At 41.5% G+C, this 15,443-nt stretch overlaps 2 protein-coding genes across 3 annotated transcripts; one reads left to right on the forward strand and one right to left on the reverse strand.

Moving 5' to 3' along the window:
* Positions 1-5: 5 nt before the first annotated feature.
* Positions 6-8,173, forward strand: prepl (prolyl endopeptidase like). The gene is made up of 15 exons (XM_020650236.3): positions 6-339; positions 1,022-1,147; positions 1,281-1,347; positions 1,630-1,804; positions 1,945-2,033; positions 2,142-2,268; positions 2,343-2,559; positions 2,986-3,177; positions 3,374-3,586; positions 3,801-3,976; positions 4,143-4,359; positions 4,674-4,823; positions 5,049-5,175; positions 6,390-6,478; positions 7,022-8,173. Exons 1-15 carry the CDS (start codon positions 208-210, stop codon positions 7,097-7,099), a joined length of 2,175 nt encoding a protein of 724 aa, XP_020505892.2. The 5' UTR covers positions 6-207; the 3' UTR covers positions 7,100-8,173.
* Positions 7,167-15,012, reverse strand: slc3a1 (solute carrier family 3 member 1). 2 transcript variants are annotated; one of them, XM_065959544.1, is made up of 12 exons: positions 14,651-15,010; positions 13,984-14,149; positions 13,559-13,882; positions 13,057-13,236; positions 12,816-12,958; positions 12,595-12,720; positions 12,314-12,433; positions 9,947-10,071; positions 9,475-9,676; positions 8,443-8,625; positions 7,813-7,938; positions 7,167-7,705 (listed from the first exon to the last, which is right to left on the reverse strand). In XM_065959544.1, exons 3-12 carry the CDS (start codon positions 13,785-13,787, stop codon positions 7,274-7,276), a joined length of 1,866 nt encoding a protein of 621 aa, XP_065815616.1. In that variant the 5' UTR covers positions 13,788-13,882; positions 13,984-14,149; positions 14,651-15,010; the 3' UTR covers positions 7,167-7,273. The 2 variants fall into 2 exon arrangements, with proteins under 2 accessions (XP_065815616.1, XP_020505893.2); XM_020650237.3 differs by lacking the exon at positions 13,984-14,149 and having other exon boundaries at positions 14,651-15,012.
* Positions 15,013-15,443: the final 431 nt, after the last annotated feature.

A 15,443-nucleotide genomic window follows, 5' to 3' on the forward strand; every position in this document is an offset into this window, starting at 1 on the left:
GCTTTGTTTAGGAAATCATTACACGTGCGGTGGTCCTAAATGTACAACCATTCAGCATGGTTGTTTTATCAATTTAACAGTAATATTCCTGGCTGAAATACAATGTATATTTGTGTTAAACAACATGGTTACGGTCTCCGTTGCTGGTAGAGATGTTGAGTTAAAAACATAAAACCTACACGCTGACTTATCTGTTAAATCTTCGCAATGGCTGTCATATCGTGTCTGCTGAGATTGTCTGCTCGTCTTCTTTCAAAGTCTGGGTTACGGTTTTGCGAGCGCCCAATTTCCAAGCGGATGACATGGCTTTCCGTGCCAGTACAATGCCGTTACACGTCGGTAAGGGCGTTCAGTTAACATCAACATTGATGTGTTACTCACCTTAGTGCTTGACTTAATGACAGACTGTTATCCTGTCTCCTCGATGACGTTCAATTTCAAATTCAACAATGCACATGTGGATGTGGCTGGCTGTCGTGACACCTGTTCCCTTGAATCACACATGCACGACTGATTGAGCTGGACAGGCACAATTCTGATTTACTGTATATCCAAAAGACTCAAATTAAGTATTTCAGTCATTTTTAAACATCCTATTGTCAGTCATCATGTTTTCTATGAGAAAATAGGTCAAAATAAACAATTTAGCCAATCCCTTGAAGCTTTAAGTTTTGCCCACAACGGATTAGAATGTAATACTCGATGTTGTGAATTTGAAAGTGGAAAAGACCATGCTTTTCAACAATAACATGTCCAGGCTTCCTGCATATTACTCCCAAATTGAACTATATCTGCTAAACATTTGATTTATGAGCAACAACTTTTTTTATTAAAAAAATAATCGTCTGATATAAATGTGTTTAATACATGATAGAGGAAAAAACATAGTGACATAAAAGCTTTATACTAGTGTATTGAATGTTTTACTAACTCCTCTTATGTAGGTTCAGTGTGTTCCTCAGTGAGTCTTACAAATGTTAAAGAATTCTTTCCATGGTTTATAAAGTGAATGTAATTTCAGGAAGCTTCAAACTCAGTTGGTAATCCCTGCGCTGGACTGGAGAGGTACAAGGACCTGCAACGGTATTTTAAAAGGAGACTGAAGGCAGCATACCGCAGGTTTTCAAACATACCTGTCGACTCAGTGGTAAGGCTTCTCTGCTTTGGATATGGCATATATTAAGGAAACCAACATGGACTCCTGAGGAACATATGGTGTCCTACATTTGTGAAAATCCCCCAAAAAATGTTTCTGGTAACTTTAATTTCTCTTGAAACAGGTCTGCGGACATAACCACGTGTATTTCGTTGAAGGTGATGGCATCTACAGGATGGACAACAGAAGAAGTATGCAGAACACCTAAATATGACATGATGTTAACAATTTAGAAAGTTGAGAACAGGTACCTCAGATGTTATTGCTTTCAAGTGAACTGAATAAAACAAAAACGTTTTATTCAGGACAGGAGAAAAACCAGATGTTAACCTGCAGTATGAGTTCCTTATATGACTCTGTTCTCACATCTGCATCAACCCCTTTGATTTGATCCATAAGGTCCATACATACAGGAGATACATTAGTAGCCTTCCCACTTTGACAATCGCTTCATTTTCTCTCTGTGAATGTAGGTAAGCCAGAGCAGGTGCTGAATCTAGGACATGTCTCTGTACAGGAGGAAAAGACGAGTCCGGGTAATGAAAAGAGGAAGAAGTGGGTGGAGTGGACCGTCCAGAGAATACGTCTGTCCCCACAGGAAAAGCATCTTGCTGCCACACTTAAAGCAAATGACAGAGAATGGATCAGGTGAAACCCATAGAACAAAATTAAAACACACAAAAATAATCTTTTGTGCAGCAGGTATATTTCTTAAAAAGTTGAGTTTTAAACTGTATTTGTTACTGATTTAATAAAAGGATGATTGTCTTTTAAAAAAAAAAAAACAGGTGTGTAGTTGTGAGTCTTGGAAGGAGTAATTCTTCTCCTTTGGATCCCCCGCATGTTTTGTTAACATTGGACAAAGTCTTTACCTTTGGTATGTTGTACATAGTGTGGACGCTTATTAAACATATTTAAGCACCAATAGTGCACTGGCTAAGCTAACAGGATTTTTTATTTTGTGTCCTTGTCTGCATGGGTGAAGAATGGGCAACAGACCAGGTCCTATTTTACACAATTCTTGAGGGTCTACGCTGCAGCCGAGTGTTTCGCCTGGACCTGACCTCTAGTGGAAGCAGGATAACATCTGTGTATGAAGAAACTCATCCTGAGTGAGTGTAACAATGCGATATGTAGGATGTCACTGCCGCCAAAGCAATCTCTTAATTAACCAACATCTTCACAGTGTGTTTGTGGAGGTTGCCCTTTCCAGAGACCGTGAGGTTTTGAGCATCAACTGCAACAGCAGGACCAGCTCAGAGGTGCTGCTAATTGATACAAATACAACACATTTAGAGCCGTTTTTGGTTCAGTCACGCCAGCTCAACCTCCTGTACCACGCGGAGCACTGGAGCAGGCGGCTGATTATACTGGCTAATACAGGCCGTGGACAGGAATACCAGGTAAAGTTTTTACCCCCCTAAAAAATGAATACTGCCAACATGTTGCAACATTGCTGTCTCTAAACATTGTGAATAATGCTGATTCAAATGGGGCTTTTTATACACTGTATGACACATGTATACACATAACTTTGTACATTCCAGACACAATACTACTACTGATATTATTACACATATACTCTTGACATATTGTAAGACGTGCAACATTTCAAATGGTTCAAATAGTTTTGTCTATTTTGGTATCTTTTAATTTGTCCTATCAAACAAGTAACTGTCAGCAACTTGTTTCTGTTTTGGTATCACCGAGATTGTCTCTTTTGGAACAAGACAACCCTGCAGATAAAAATAAATATTAAATGTTTTAATTTTGAAAGACATTTATTGTTTTCTCTACTGAGGAGATTTATTCTTCTTCGTTCTCATTAGGTGATGCAGGCTCCTCTATCTCAACCCTCCATGGACTCCTGGGTGCCTTTGTTTGCCCCTGAACCGGGAACTGTTATCAAAGACATGGATGTAGTGGGAGACCACTGTGTGTTAGCTGTAAGAACATCAGCCGGTGAATTTGTCCTGACTGCTGTCCCATTAAACCATCCCAAGGAAGCATACACTGTAGAGGTCAGTGTGACGGAAAACCTTTATGTCTTTGCATCTCTTCCCGTTTATAAGTATTATGTCTCTTTATATTTCTTGAGCTACATCATTATAATTCCAGAGATATGTTTTAATTTGCCACTACATATTTCTCATGGACAACAATACAGATCTTACTTACAGAAATGTGTCTTCAAACTTCTATTTCAACACTACCAAGCTCCCCTCTTGGGCCTGTGCCATCACAACGAAGAAACCAAGCATAGCAGACCCACGTGGTGTGTTAGAGTTCTTGATTTCATCACCAGTCTGCCCCCCTGTGCCCTACGGTCTACACGTGGAGGATGGGTTACTGTTATCTGGCACTGAGAATGGGTCCTCCCCAGAGAACCAAGATAATTACACCACCACACGCTTAGAGGCCCGCAGCCAGGTGAGAACATATGAGACTCATGCACACAAACTGAAACTCAATCAGTATTCAAGAAAGTATTGTGTTTTAAGGCTACACTATTGTCTAATGAAGACATTAATAGTTCTCGTATTAATAGTAATAGTCAAGCACATATCACACACATATCCTCATATATACATCTTCTTTTTTTTTACATGTAACATCTATCATTCTCCTGTCCTCTTCTCTGCAGGATGGTACCTCAGTGCCAGTGACACTGATGTATTCAGCACATGTGCAGGCTTCTAGAAAGGCTCCATTACTGGTCCATGTATATGGAGCTTATGGCAGAGATCTCAACATGGAGTTCTGCCCAGAGAAACGCCTGCTGCTAGAGCAAGGATGGGCTCTGGCCTTCTGCCATGTCAGGTAACATATCACCTCCACAGCAGCCCTAAAATTCACCCTTGTGGCTCAGCAGGTTATTTGGTGATTATACTGATGGAGGGGTATATTACGGATCATTAACTCCTGAGTTCAAACTGTTGTTTGTGTTGAAATAATCTGTGTTTTTGTATGCTAATACATCTTCCAGAGGTGGAGGAGAGCGGGGTCTTTCCTGGCACAGACAAGCTTGTGTCGAGGGTAAGCCGAGAGCAGTGGAGGACCTTGAAGCCTGTCTCCATCACCTTTTCTCTTTAGGAGTGTCCTCTCCCTCACTCACTGCCCTCACAGCCTGCAGTGCTGGGGCTGTGCCAGTGGGAGCGCTGTGCAACAGACACCCACAAATGATGCGGGCTGTCACATTGCAGGTAAGATAGCACATTTTTTGAGATGTGTGTGTGTGTGTGTGTGTGTGTGTGTGTGTGTGTGTGTATGTGTATGTATGTCTTGTCTTGCGTCCTGTTGTTTTTTGAGTTTGTCTTTGTCTAAAGATTAACAATACTGGGGACATCTTCTGTGTGTTCCTTAAGAGAACTTTAACAGAGCTGCTATTTGCAAATATGTAACCTTAAAATACAAGTCAGGTTCTGTAGTCATTACACCACAGAGCCTCTTTATTACACTTTAAACCCACACAAACAAACAACCCATGGTGCCATATTTGTTTTCTCAATGTGTCAAGGCTCCTTTCCTGGATGTGTTGGGAACTATGGAAGATCACAGCTTGCCTCTGACTCTGGAGGATAGAGAAGAATGGGGGGACCCAGTTGGAAACCCAAAGCACAGACTCACCATCTCCTCCTACTGTCCCCTTCACAACATTACTCCTCAGGTATGTTCAATGAAGACTTTGAAAATATAACTGAAGGAAAATGTTGTTTTTCTCATATTTTACTACGTTCACTAAAATTGCCCCTTTTCTGTATTCCAAGTTCTTTGAATGTTTGCCTTTTTATGTAATGAGGAATGCTTTAAGAACTTTTGCTAAGTATAAAAATGAGAAACTACTGAGGACTTACTGTCTGTGTGTTTGTGTATTTCTCATTGTGTGAGCTAGTGCTACCCATCCGTTCTGCTGACGGCCTACAGTGCTGATGCCAGGGTCCCTCTGGCGGGTGTTCTCAAATACACCGAGCGGATAAGAAATGTCATTAAAACACATTTTTCCAAGGAGCCAAAGTCAGGTACATCTGCACATACACTCCCACTCATGCTACCTCTGCTAGTTCATCACTTGATGCCATCGTGTGTGCATTCCAGCATGGGCTTTCAACTTGTTCAACGTTGTTTGAGGTGTAATATTCATATCATCAAGGTTGAAATAGTTCATGGTCAGCTCCCAGTAGTAGTGTCAGTGTGCATGTCTGAAGAGAGAGCAGTAAGAAACTCAATTCTGTTTGTCTGGGGAGTTTGGTAATAGTATTATAAGTTCATGACCAAGTCATGGCCTAGGTCACCTTTGTGTGTGTGTGTGTGTGTGTGTGTGTGTGTGTGTGTGTGTGTGTGTGTGTGTGTGTGTGTGTGTGTGTGTGTGTGTGTGTGTGTGTGTGTGTGTGTGTGTGTGTGTGTGTGTGTATGTGTGTATGTGTGTATGTATGTGTGTGTGTGTGTGTGTATGTGTGTATGTGTGTATGTATGTGTGTATGTGTGTGTGTGTGTGTGTGTGTGTGTGCGTGTGCGTGTGCATGTGCGTGTGCGTGTGCGTGCGTGTGCGTGTGTGCGTGCGTGTGCGCGTGCGTGTGTGTGTGTGTGTCAGCTAATTGCTCTCATTTCCCCTTAGACTTTCTCTTTCTCCCTCTCACTTATAATCTGTCTTCACTGCATTGGTGCTACTCCTCTTTACACCTCCCTCTCTCTCTCTCTCTCTCTCTCTTTGCTCTCTCTGTCTCTTCCTCTCTCTCTCTCTCTCTCTCTCAGTACACATTATCGCTCTCTTTCCCTGTTGTTCAAGCACACATGCACCAAGAAGCTTAAGTGTCTGTGTATGTGTGTATGTGTCTCCCTAATCTGTCTCTCTCTGTACTCAGGAGTCTTTGATGAAGTAATGATGGCATAGACGCATGCAGGCGGCAGGGCAGGCCCATTAGCATGGTAAAAAGATAGTGTATCAGCGTAAGAGATTAGACGCCACAGACTGGGAGCTGTCAAGGTCAAGACCGCACGTGTGAAACAGCCCACACCACAGAGACGGGGGGTTTGGGGGGGGGGGGGGGGGGGGGGTGATGGATAAAATATAGGGGTTTGAGAAGAAGAGTAATATCAGATGGGAGAACAAATGAATAAAAGGAGAGTTAAGACTCAGTCACAATAAATGGGAAGAACTGGGGCCGCTGGGCATAAGGAAGGGATAAGAGGAATCTGTCTCTGACCTTTGTGTCTGTCTTCATCTTTCTTTTAGAATTTGAACCAGTGCCAAATGTAGGTCTGAATATTCAACATGGGTCAAACCACGTCGGACCAGAAGACTTTGAACTAATGCTGGAGGAGGTGATTCACTGTGATACAAGGGATTTCAATTGTTTTTATGTTTAAAGCCAAATAATTGAATGTTTACTTTCAAATAAACCCACAAATATATGATGTGAATAAAACTGAATTAGCTCAGTTTGATTGATTTCTGTCAATAAGTAATTTTCCCTATTGACAGTTATCAACCCCTAAATGATAAATATAAATTTAATCCAATCAAAGAGTTTTCTAGTCAGGTATAACGCAGGTTTCATCTGATTTTCTAAGTACGAGACGCTGAAATACAGCAAAGCGATTGGAATTCCCACCCAAGAAAATGTCTTTAATTTGCTGTTGACATAACCATCAGCTGCTAAATCAGACCTGTTCTTAATCTCTTCAAACAGCACTAATACTGTAGGCATAATGTTGATATAAGTTTGTTGATATAATGTTGATATAAGTATTTTTAATACAACCCAAACCTTTTACACATATTAAGAACAATCACATGCTTTTTGTTGGCTGAGTTGAAAGGTGCAGACTGACAAATATGCCCTCTGTGTTTTCTCTCCAACACAGGAGGCACTCAAGCTTGCATTTCTATACACAGAGCTGAGACTGGAGCCACCTCGACTTCCAAGCAAGAGAAGGAGATAGCAAGGTTATAGGAGGATTACTAGATGATGCCCAGTATGAGTGGAAAAGAAGACAACAATCACTGTCATTGTATGCAGTGGTCTTTTATGACATATAAATCCCTTACAGAGCAGATACTAAAGAAGACCCTTAATTACTTAAAACTGTAACTCTTATTGTCATTGTTCACTCATTTTAGCATTTATAAAGTATATCAATGACCCTCAGATAGCAGGCCTTCTCTGAGATGTAGCACTCTCCAGAGTGGTTGGGATTGAACCGAGTGTGAGTGGAGTACTTAATCACCAGACCGACCCCTGCTTCCGTCAGGATGTGAGACTTTCGCAACACCTTGCCATTATTTGCTTTGTTAGTGCTCATGAGCACCTCCAGCTGGTCTGGCAGCTCATGAACAGAGGAGAGATCTGTGGTCACTGATTCTTTACCAAAGTTAAGCACAATAAGGAAAGCTTGATCAAGCCCGTCCAGCTCTCTGATGTAAGAGAAGACATTGGCATCAGTGTGGACGTAGCAGAACCAACCGCGGTGAAGTGGGAGCTCTGACTGACGCAGTGTGTTCAGGAAACGGTACTGAGCCAGAACAGAGCCTTCATCTTTCTTCTGAACCTAGAGGAGATCGATTGGGAAAGGAAAACATTCAATAAAATAAGATTGAGCAAGCTCTGGAAAGACGTTGAAGTGGCCAGATGATTCCAAAGAGTTCTGCACCGTACCTCCACGTTGACAGTTCTGTAGTCAGGATGCACAGGTAACCAGGTGACGTTGGCTTTGTTGTTAAAGCCTGCGTTTGTGTCATTACTCCACTGCATCGGAGACCGCTGAGGGTCGCGACTCAGACTCTGCAGTGAAAGGACAGGAATAATGATGTCACTTTTGCTTCTTCGGACAATGAGCAGTTTGGCTACTAATGAATACAGACAAATTTAGGTACTCTATGTCAGGTTTAAAATACAAAAAACCTTCAATAATTTCTACCTTTATGATGGTTCATTGTTTGTTTTTGTCAAATGACAGGTATTTAACACTGTTGCCTTTTTGGCTGCATATTGTGATATAAAGACATGTTCAACATGATTTGTTTTTGTCACTCTTTTTGCCTTACAAATGATGTACTCTTAAATAAGTCACTGTTAATGTACCTGCTCTACCTGCTGTTTGCAGCCAAATCCAGGACAAGAGGTTGAGAAATTTAAAGGGTAAAAAAAAGTGTACTTAAACAGTTACATTTGAAACTGAGAGTACAAGATTTGAGCTTGATTTCTGTCTTTCTTGATTTCTCAAACTTCTGCTCCACTTTGAAATGGTTTTATAGTGAGTACTTGAATGCTTGCTTCGGTACTGACTGAATTGTATTTTCCAGCAGGGTCCTGTATCTGACTGTCGGTGACATTAATGTTCTCCATGCCGATCTCCTCGCCGTAGTATGTGGTGGGTGTGCCTGGAAGGGTCAGCAGCAGCATGTTGATGACACGGATATAGTTCTGACCAGCACTAGAGGCAATTCGAGGCCTGTCGTGGTTCCCAACCTGATAACCGTGGAGGTGAGAAAAATATGAAGGCATGTGGAGGCATGAGTGAAATAAGTCGCATACAAGAGGACAACGTGAAATGGATCAGGAAAAAGTCAGGGATAGAAAAGATTGATAAAATGAGTGGCTAGCTGAGGTGTATGAAGTTGAGCTTTTGGGTGTCATAGAGGAGTACATTTGAATGAAACAATCATTGAGCTGTTTGGAATATCTTGCTACAAGCTGTCATACTCTTTCATGGAGAGGTCAGTGAAGTTGATACATCAAACACCTCTCTATGAAAAAGAACGTAAGCTATCCCAGAAGAAAGGTCAAGCCTAAATATTTACTTATTTGTCTGTTTGGTGCAGATGTCTGCATCAAAAGGTGAATCCTTGCACCTAATAAATTGCAATTGAAAAAAAATGTGTGACTGAGGAACCTTCAGGTACAAAATAGCTTCTTTATCTACTTTATCAGACGTTGATGTTACTGCTTTAATTTAGATGATATAACGGGTCAACGCTAGTTTTGTGAAATACCACAATCTCCAAATATTAAGATTCATCATTTAAAGTAATGAGAGTTAATGATGTTTGGTCGTAAAGCAGAGTGTCTGATACATAATATTCCCAGTGGTTGTAAAGGAGAACTGAAAAGAATAATGGAGAAACAATGTCTCATCACACAAGACTGACCAAGCAGTACAGAGTTTTTTGATTAATAACACAAAATAGAGCCCTAATTTGGTGGTTTGATTTCCACGTCTAATGGGAAAGATGTGATCAGGGGATAATCAGGGTTATCAACATACATGAGTCTTGAGAAAAAGTTGCTTAAAAAACTTCTTTGACTGTGGTCACTCACCACCCAGTTGGGCCATTTTCCCTTGGGCATGTTGCTCATCCACAGGTGGACCAGATGTTGAGCCCACAGGCCGCTGGTGTTCTGAGGCAGGTCCAGCAGGTAAAAGTTAAATGGGAAGTCACTTTCTTTCACCTGTGGGGTGCCGTAGTACATCATGGTCTTGTCCACCTCGTGATAATCGTATGATTCAGACACCATGAACCTGGAGCGGAGTTTAAAAAAAATAATTTGTGTATGAAAAAATGGAAACTCATCCTGAGCCATACATTTTCAACATCCTAGACTCGTATGTGAAAATGATTCTCTATCAGCTTCCATTCAGCCAAATTACATCAAAGTCGTGTAAGCCAAGCATTTAATTAAAGAAAAACTCAAAAACAATTTGTACAATACAACAATTTTAATTTGTATCCAGCAGTCAAACAAGTTTAAATCACAATTCTATGTAATTCAAAACGAGACTTGGTCAAACCTGTATCTGCCAGGCTCCCGGCTGTAGGTGTCCATATCAGCCCTCCACTCCCTCAGCAGGTCATGCAGGCCGAGCTGACTGGTGGTGTAGTCATGGTAGAGGTCCCACTCTGTAGTGACTAACTCCTGGATTTTAAGGAGTATACAAATGATGTCATGGAGCTAGTATTTCATGAATGTTCTAAAGTGAGTTGTCAAAAGCAGGCTTGTATTTGCTCCCTCAAAATAAAGCTTCCTGCCGGAGATCATTCATTATATTGGATAAAGAAAGTGCAACTGTTTTCTTCTCTGCAAGTTGGGGTTCAAGGGAGCTTGGATGTTAATGCGTTTCTTTGTCAGGCCAAAGCACAGGGTGAAGTCAACGGCCCTGTAGTGAGGAAATGTGTGCAATCCAGATACAATGAAAGTGGAGGACATGTAATAATAATAAATCAAAGTGTTCTTCTAGGGTTATTGTAACATTAAAGAGGATTAAACCCATTTTCCACCTTTTCAAACAGTCCCCTGTGGTCTAAATGAAACATCTGTGCTTTGCTTTGGTCAAAATATAACATGAATCAAGCACCGGAGGAGGTTTGTGACCCTGTATAAACCAACGCTCTCAGAACGCTCTGTTTTGGTGTGTGTGTGTCTCTTTAACTGAGATGAGCCCCCTCTGAGTTTTCCCAGTACACATCACTCCTCTGAAGCAAGAATAAAAATGTTGTTCTAGGCTGCGGGTAGAGTCCATGGGTGGAGATATCAGGGGAGGGGCTTTCTTTACCAGAATCCAACGTGTGACATCACAAGTTGAGCAATTTGAAACGGAGCCCTTTTCTCTGTGTTGTAAGACTTACGCAGACCACAAACAAAGGACTGGACGAGTTTATTTCATATTTTGTGGGTCGGTAGACACTCAGGTTACACCAATATATGTTAAAGTGAATTTTTCATAATGTGTCCCCTTTAATAGCGTTGGTACCAATTTGACCCAATACAAAAAAGGGGACATGTAGAAAAGTTAGTCTTTCCAAATTATATCTCCAGGCAAATTAATGTGAAAGGGCCCTTATGGGACCACAAAGTACAGTGTAAGGCAAGTTAAATGAAACATGCTGTGTCACTGAACATTGACATGATACTCCTTAAATCCTTAGTGTATTTGTTTTTGTGAGGGAGTAACTTAAACACAGATAAAATACAAAGGCTTCACAAAGCCATGAATGAATTTACTAAGGCTGAAACACTAACCACAGAGCTGACATGCAGCCACATGAGTAAACCACCCAGCCAACTTCTAGTAAAGTTGTTCTTTTCGTTGTTCTATAACCCACACTAATCCACTAAAGCAATAATGATAACACAGATACACAGATAGCTGCTCACTCGTGATTGGCTGAATCATTTCACAGGCTACAGCAGAGTTGTTCATAAACACATAAAAGTCAATGTGTGATGCCTGACAGTGACTCTTATTGTGTTCAAACACCTTTGTAACCCTAGAGATTTCATTTTCATGAGAAGGGCGCTTGATGAACTTGATGTTAGAGCCTAGGGATAAATGATTTATGTGTGCTTTGCAATCTCTCCCTCTCAGCGGATGATAATGTTTGTGTAACCATCAGAGACTCTTAACATATGTGAACGTTGATCTGCTGAGCTCAGAGAAAGAAGAGATGTGAAGAAAGCTCATTGGAGCTCTAACAAATGTTGTTTGTGCAACCAGAGCAAACGGAAACAGAATGTAAAATGAAACCTTTCTAACAGATGAGACAATTATATGAAATTGTTCTAATTATTCACACTAATTACTCAATCAGAAAGATAGTCTTGAATATTTAAATAAAATAAAAATAAAAACACTATTGATGTTGATTCAAAGGGTTAGGGTCTTTTAGCGCAGTGTCACTAAGTGGTGGTGACTGTCTCCCTCATAAAACTGTACCCCTCCAACAGTTTCTTCTTTTGTCCAAAATCCAACCAGTCAATAAAATATAATAATGACCAAAAGAAGTCAACAAATACCCAAGTTCAAGACATTTTGCTTGAAATGGCTGAAAAAATTATTCAACTACTAAATAGTTGTCTCCTCATTTTCTTTGGATTAACTAATGTTCCCGAGGTCGATTTATACAAAATGGTCACTACAGATGAAAAGAAGTTTTCAGGCACTGATGATATCATTGACTGAGCTTGAAGCTTTGCCTCACATGACTTTGAATGCGTTGGTCATACATGCTCAGCCATTTATTGCAGATCCATTTCAAACAGATCAGGCAGACCTTACCATTTGTGGCTGCCATGTCAAGTCAATGTGTGGGGCAACAAAGCACAAAATACACAGTGAGGTGGGATGTCATGACATGTGTACTGCAGGGGTAACACTCACTGGAGGTTTTTTTGGGTCCACCTGAGGTTCGTCCCTAAAATGTGCAGCCTCCAGGATGTGTTTCACTGCATCCATCCGAAAGCCATCGACCCCCTTCTCCAGCCAGAAGTGAATAATATCCTTGGTAAAAGAAGAATTGTTATAGTACTGTTGTAATTGAAGAGACTAATTAGTTATACTTTGTAATGTGTGTAGGGTTTTGCCCGAGTTAATTTGTGATCTGATAATAAACAGAGTGTGGATAATGCAAATGAATCGTGTTTGTGGTCATGTAACCTTACTATCATCTCTCTGCGAACATCTGGGTTCCTGAAGTTTAGGTCTGGTTGCTCCTTGAGGAATTGGTGCAAGTAGCATTGTCCTCGGACTTCATCGTAAGTCCATGATGAGTTCCCAAAAATACTCACCTGAGCGAAAAAGATGATGGAAACCAAGGAGAAGTTTAGACAATGAGAAACTACCTCTGCGATGAAAGGTAGAGAATACCAGTTCAAACACCAACCCAGTTATTTGGTGGTGCAGATGTATTACAGTCGGCCCAGACGTAGTAATCGCTGTAGTGAGGATCTCTGGTCCGGCTCAGGTTGAACCAGCGGTGACGGTCACTGGTGTGATTAGGAATGAAATCCATGATCAGCTTCAAACCTGGCAGAACAGAGAGATTCAGAGGAGTAAAAGACATCAAATTAAATAAAAACATGGCTCCCACCAACGAATCGTAAAATCTGTACTGCAATTCACACCTTTGTTGTGCATTTCAGCAAGCAGATCTTCAAAGTCTTTCATGGTTCCAAAAAGTGGGTCAATGGCGCGGAAATCCTCCACATCATAGCCGAAGTCCTTCATAGGAGAGCGGTAGAAAGGACTGATCCAGACTGACTTGATGTTAAGGTACTGGAAGTGGTCCAGCTGCTCGAGAACACCTGCAGGACCCGAAACAGCACACACAAAGACCCTGCAGGACTTATTCCCGAGACTTGTCAGACGGTATAAAGATACTGTAGCATGGCGTTATATGTCATGGTAGAAATGTAGCAAGGATTGACTGTTAGTCACTGAAGACTTTGGAATAAACATTTCACAGTTTATCTTACAAAATGTGCATCTCACTGAACTTCCAGGCATAGTTGAAGGGATTATCTTTCAAAATATGAAGCGAAATATTGAATTATTTTCAAATATATTAAGATGTGGGAAAAAATGTTTTTTTTTCTTTATCAAATATGAGGTCTAACCACATCCTACCTTTGAGGTCACCGACTCCATCTCCGTCAGAGTCTTTGAAGGAACGTGGGTACACCTGGTACACCGGGGAGGCCTGCCACCAGCTCAGACATCCTGGCGACAGCGCTATCACCGTGACTGTAAGCGCCACGAGCGCCAGTGTGCAGGCCACCATCAGCCAGAACAGGATCTCCCGGGGTACTCTGTAACGGGCCTGAGAGGAGTATAGCAGCAGTACCTCTTTTGGCATTCCAGCGTACGGTTTGATCTGTGTGTACTCCTCCTGTTCCGGATCCTGCTGGACCGTAGTGGACACCTGTTTCTCTCCGGCGACGGTGTTTGTGACTAAAGTTAGAATGATATTCACAGAATCAGCTTTTTCAGGTCAACAATGCTTTCGCCAAACCGACATCTCAATCAAAGCAAGGTAGACTGCAAGCTACAACCTGACTTTCCTCAAAACGAGCCGTCCTCCGAGCGTGACAACGTTGGCCAACATTGGGCAGCTGTGGTCAGTGGTAGAGAAGGTCAGGGGTTCGATCCCCAACTCCTCCTGCCAGCAACATGTTGGATGTGTCCTTGGGCAAGACACCTAACTCCAAGTTGCTCCTGCTGCTTCATGGTCATATGTATGAATGGATTAGTTAATAGGCTACTGATGTGTAAATGAATAGGTATGACCTGCACTGTAAACACTTTGAGTGGTTGGAAGACAAGCTACACAAGCTCAAGACTTTTACATTGGCCTCTATGCTCAGGTCTGTTCACAGAAGACTGCAAACACTGGAAAAAGGTGCTACAAAAACATTTAATTACTTCATCCTGGATGTTTGTAGTGTCAACTAAATCACTTCAAATTTTTCACTTAATATTTTTTTCGTTGTTGCAATTTGCAGACGGTCCCTGCACATTCCAGCCACAAACACGGGCCGATTTAAAAGGACGGCTCGTTTAGAGGAAAATCAGGTTGTTGCTCGCAGTCTATCTTACTGTGATTGAAAGAAGTGTCGCTTTTGTAACAGCTGATGAGTTATTGACCCGGAAAAGCCGAAATTTGTCAAAAATCTTTCTAGTATCACAGAAATGCGTTCGTGTTGTTCCCTGTAGACTCACCGCTTCCCGCATCCTGAAAGCCCGGGTTCCTGGTGCATTCCCCCAGCTCCAAACTACCGGTGCTCATTTTATTTAGATTTCTGGATATGGAAAACCTCAACAACCTGCCGTGCTGGCTCAGCTCTTCTTAAAAAAAGACCGAGCGACTTACAGAGCCAGCAGTAATTTAACTGGTCTTAGAGGGTCAGAGTACATACACTGCTGTCTCTCTCACTCTCACTCTCACTCTCTCTCTCTCTCTCTCTCTCACACACACACACACACACACACACACACACACACACACACACACACACACACACACACACACACACACACACACACACACACACACACACACACACACACACACACACACACACACACACACACACAGCAGGGCCACCTGAGGAATGCGGGAAACTGCAGTCGGATTGGAATGGTTGGAGATTAACATTTCATCTTGCAGTGCAGGCTGGGAAAGTCAGACGAAGTCCTGCCCTCTACACACTAAAGTAAAAGTAGAGATACTCAAACATTACCCAGGTAGACCTAGGTTTCAAGAGGCAGGGTGTCAAAACACTAAATATACAACAGCATGAGTTTTAAGTCTGCAAATTAACCCAAAACATTTTATTTGAATTTTTTTTGCATAGGCCTACATATGCTATAGGCTATTTTCAATTATTGTTACAGTGTTATTATTATTATTATATTATAATAATATTATTATTAAAACTAGCAACTATTTTCATTGTAGTTTTCTTCTTTAATAGTTCCTCCAACACTGGTGAAATTGTAGTGTTGGATAATA

This window comes from Labrus bergylta, chromosome 10 (genome assembly GCF_963930695.1).
Source record: "Labrus bergylta chromosome 10, fLabBer1.1, whole genome shotgun sequence".
Lineage (NCBI taxonomy): Eukaryota > Metazoa > Chordata > Actinopteri > Labriformes > Labridae > Labrus > Labrus bergylta.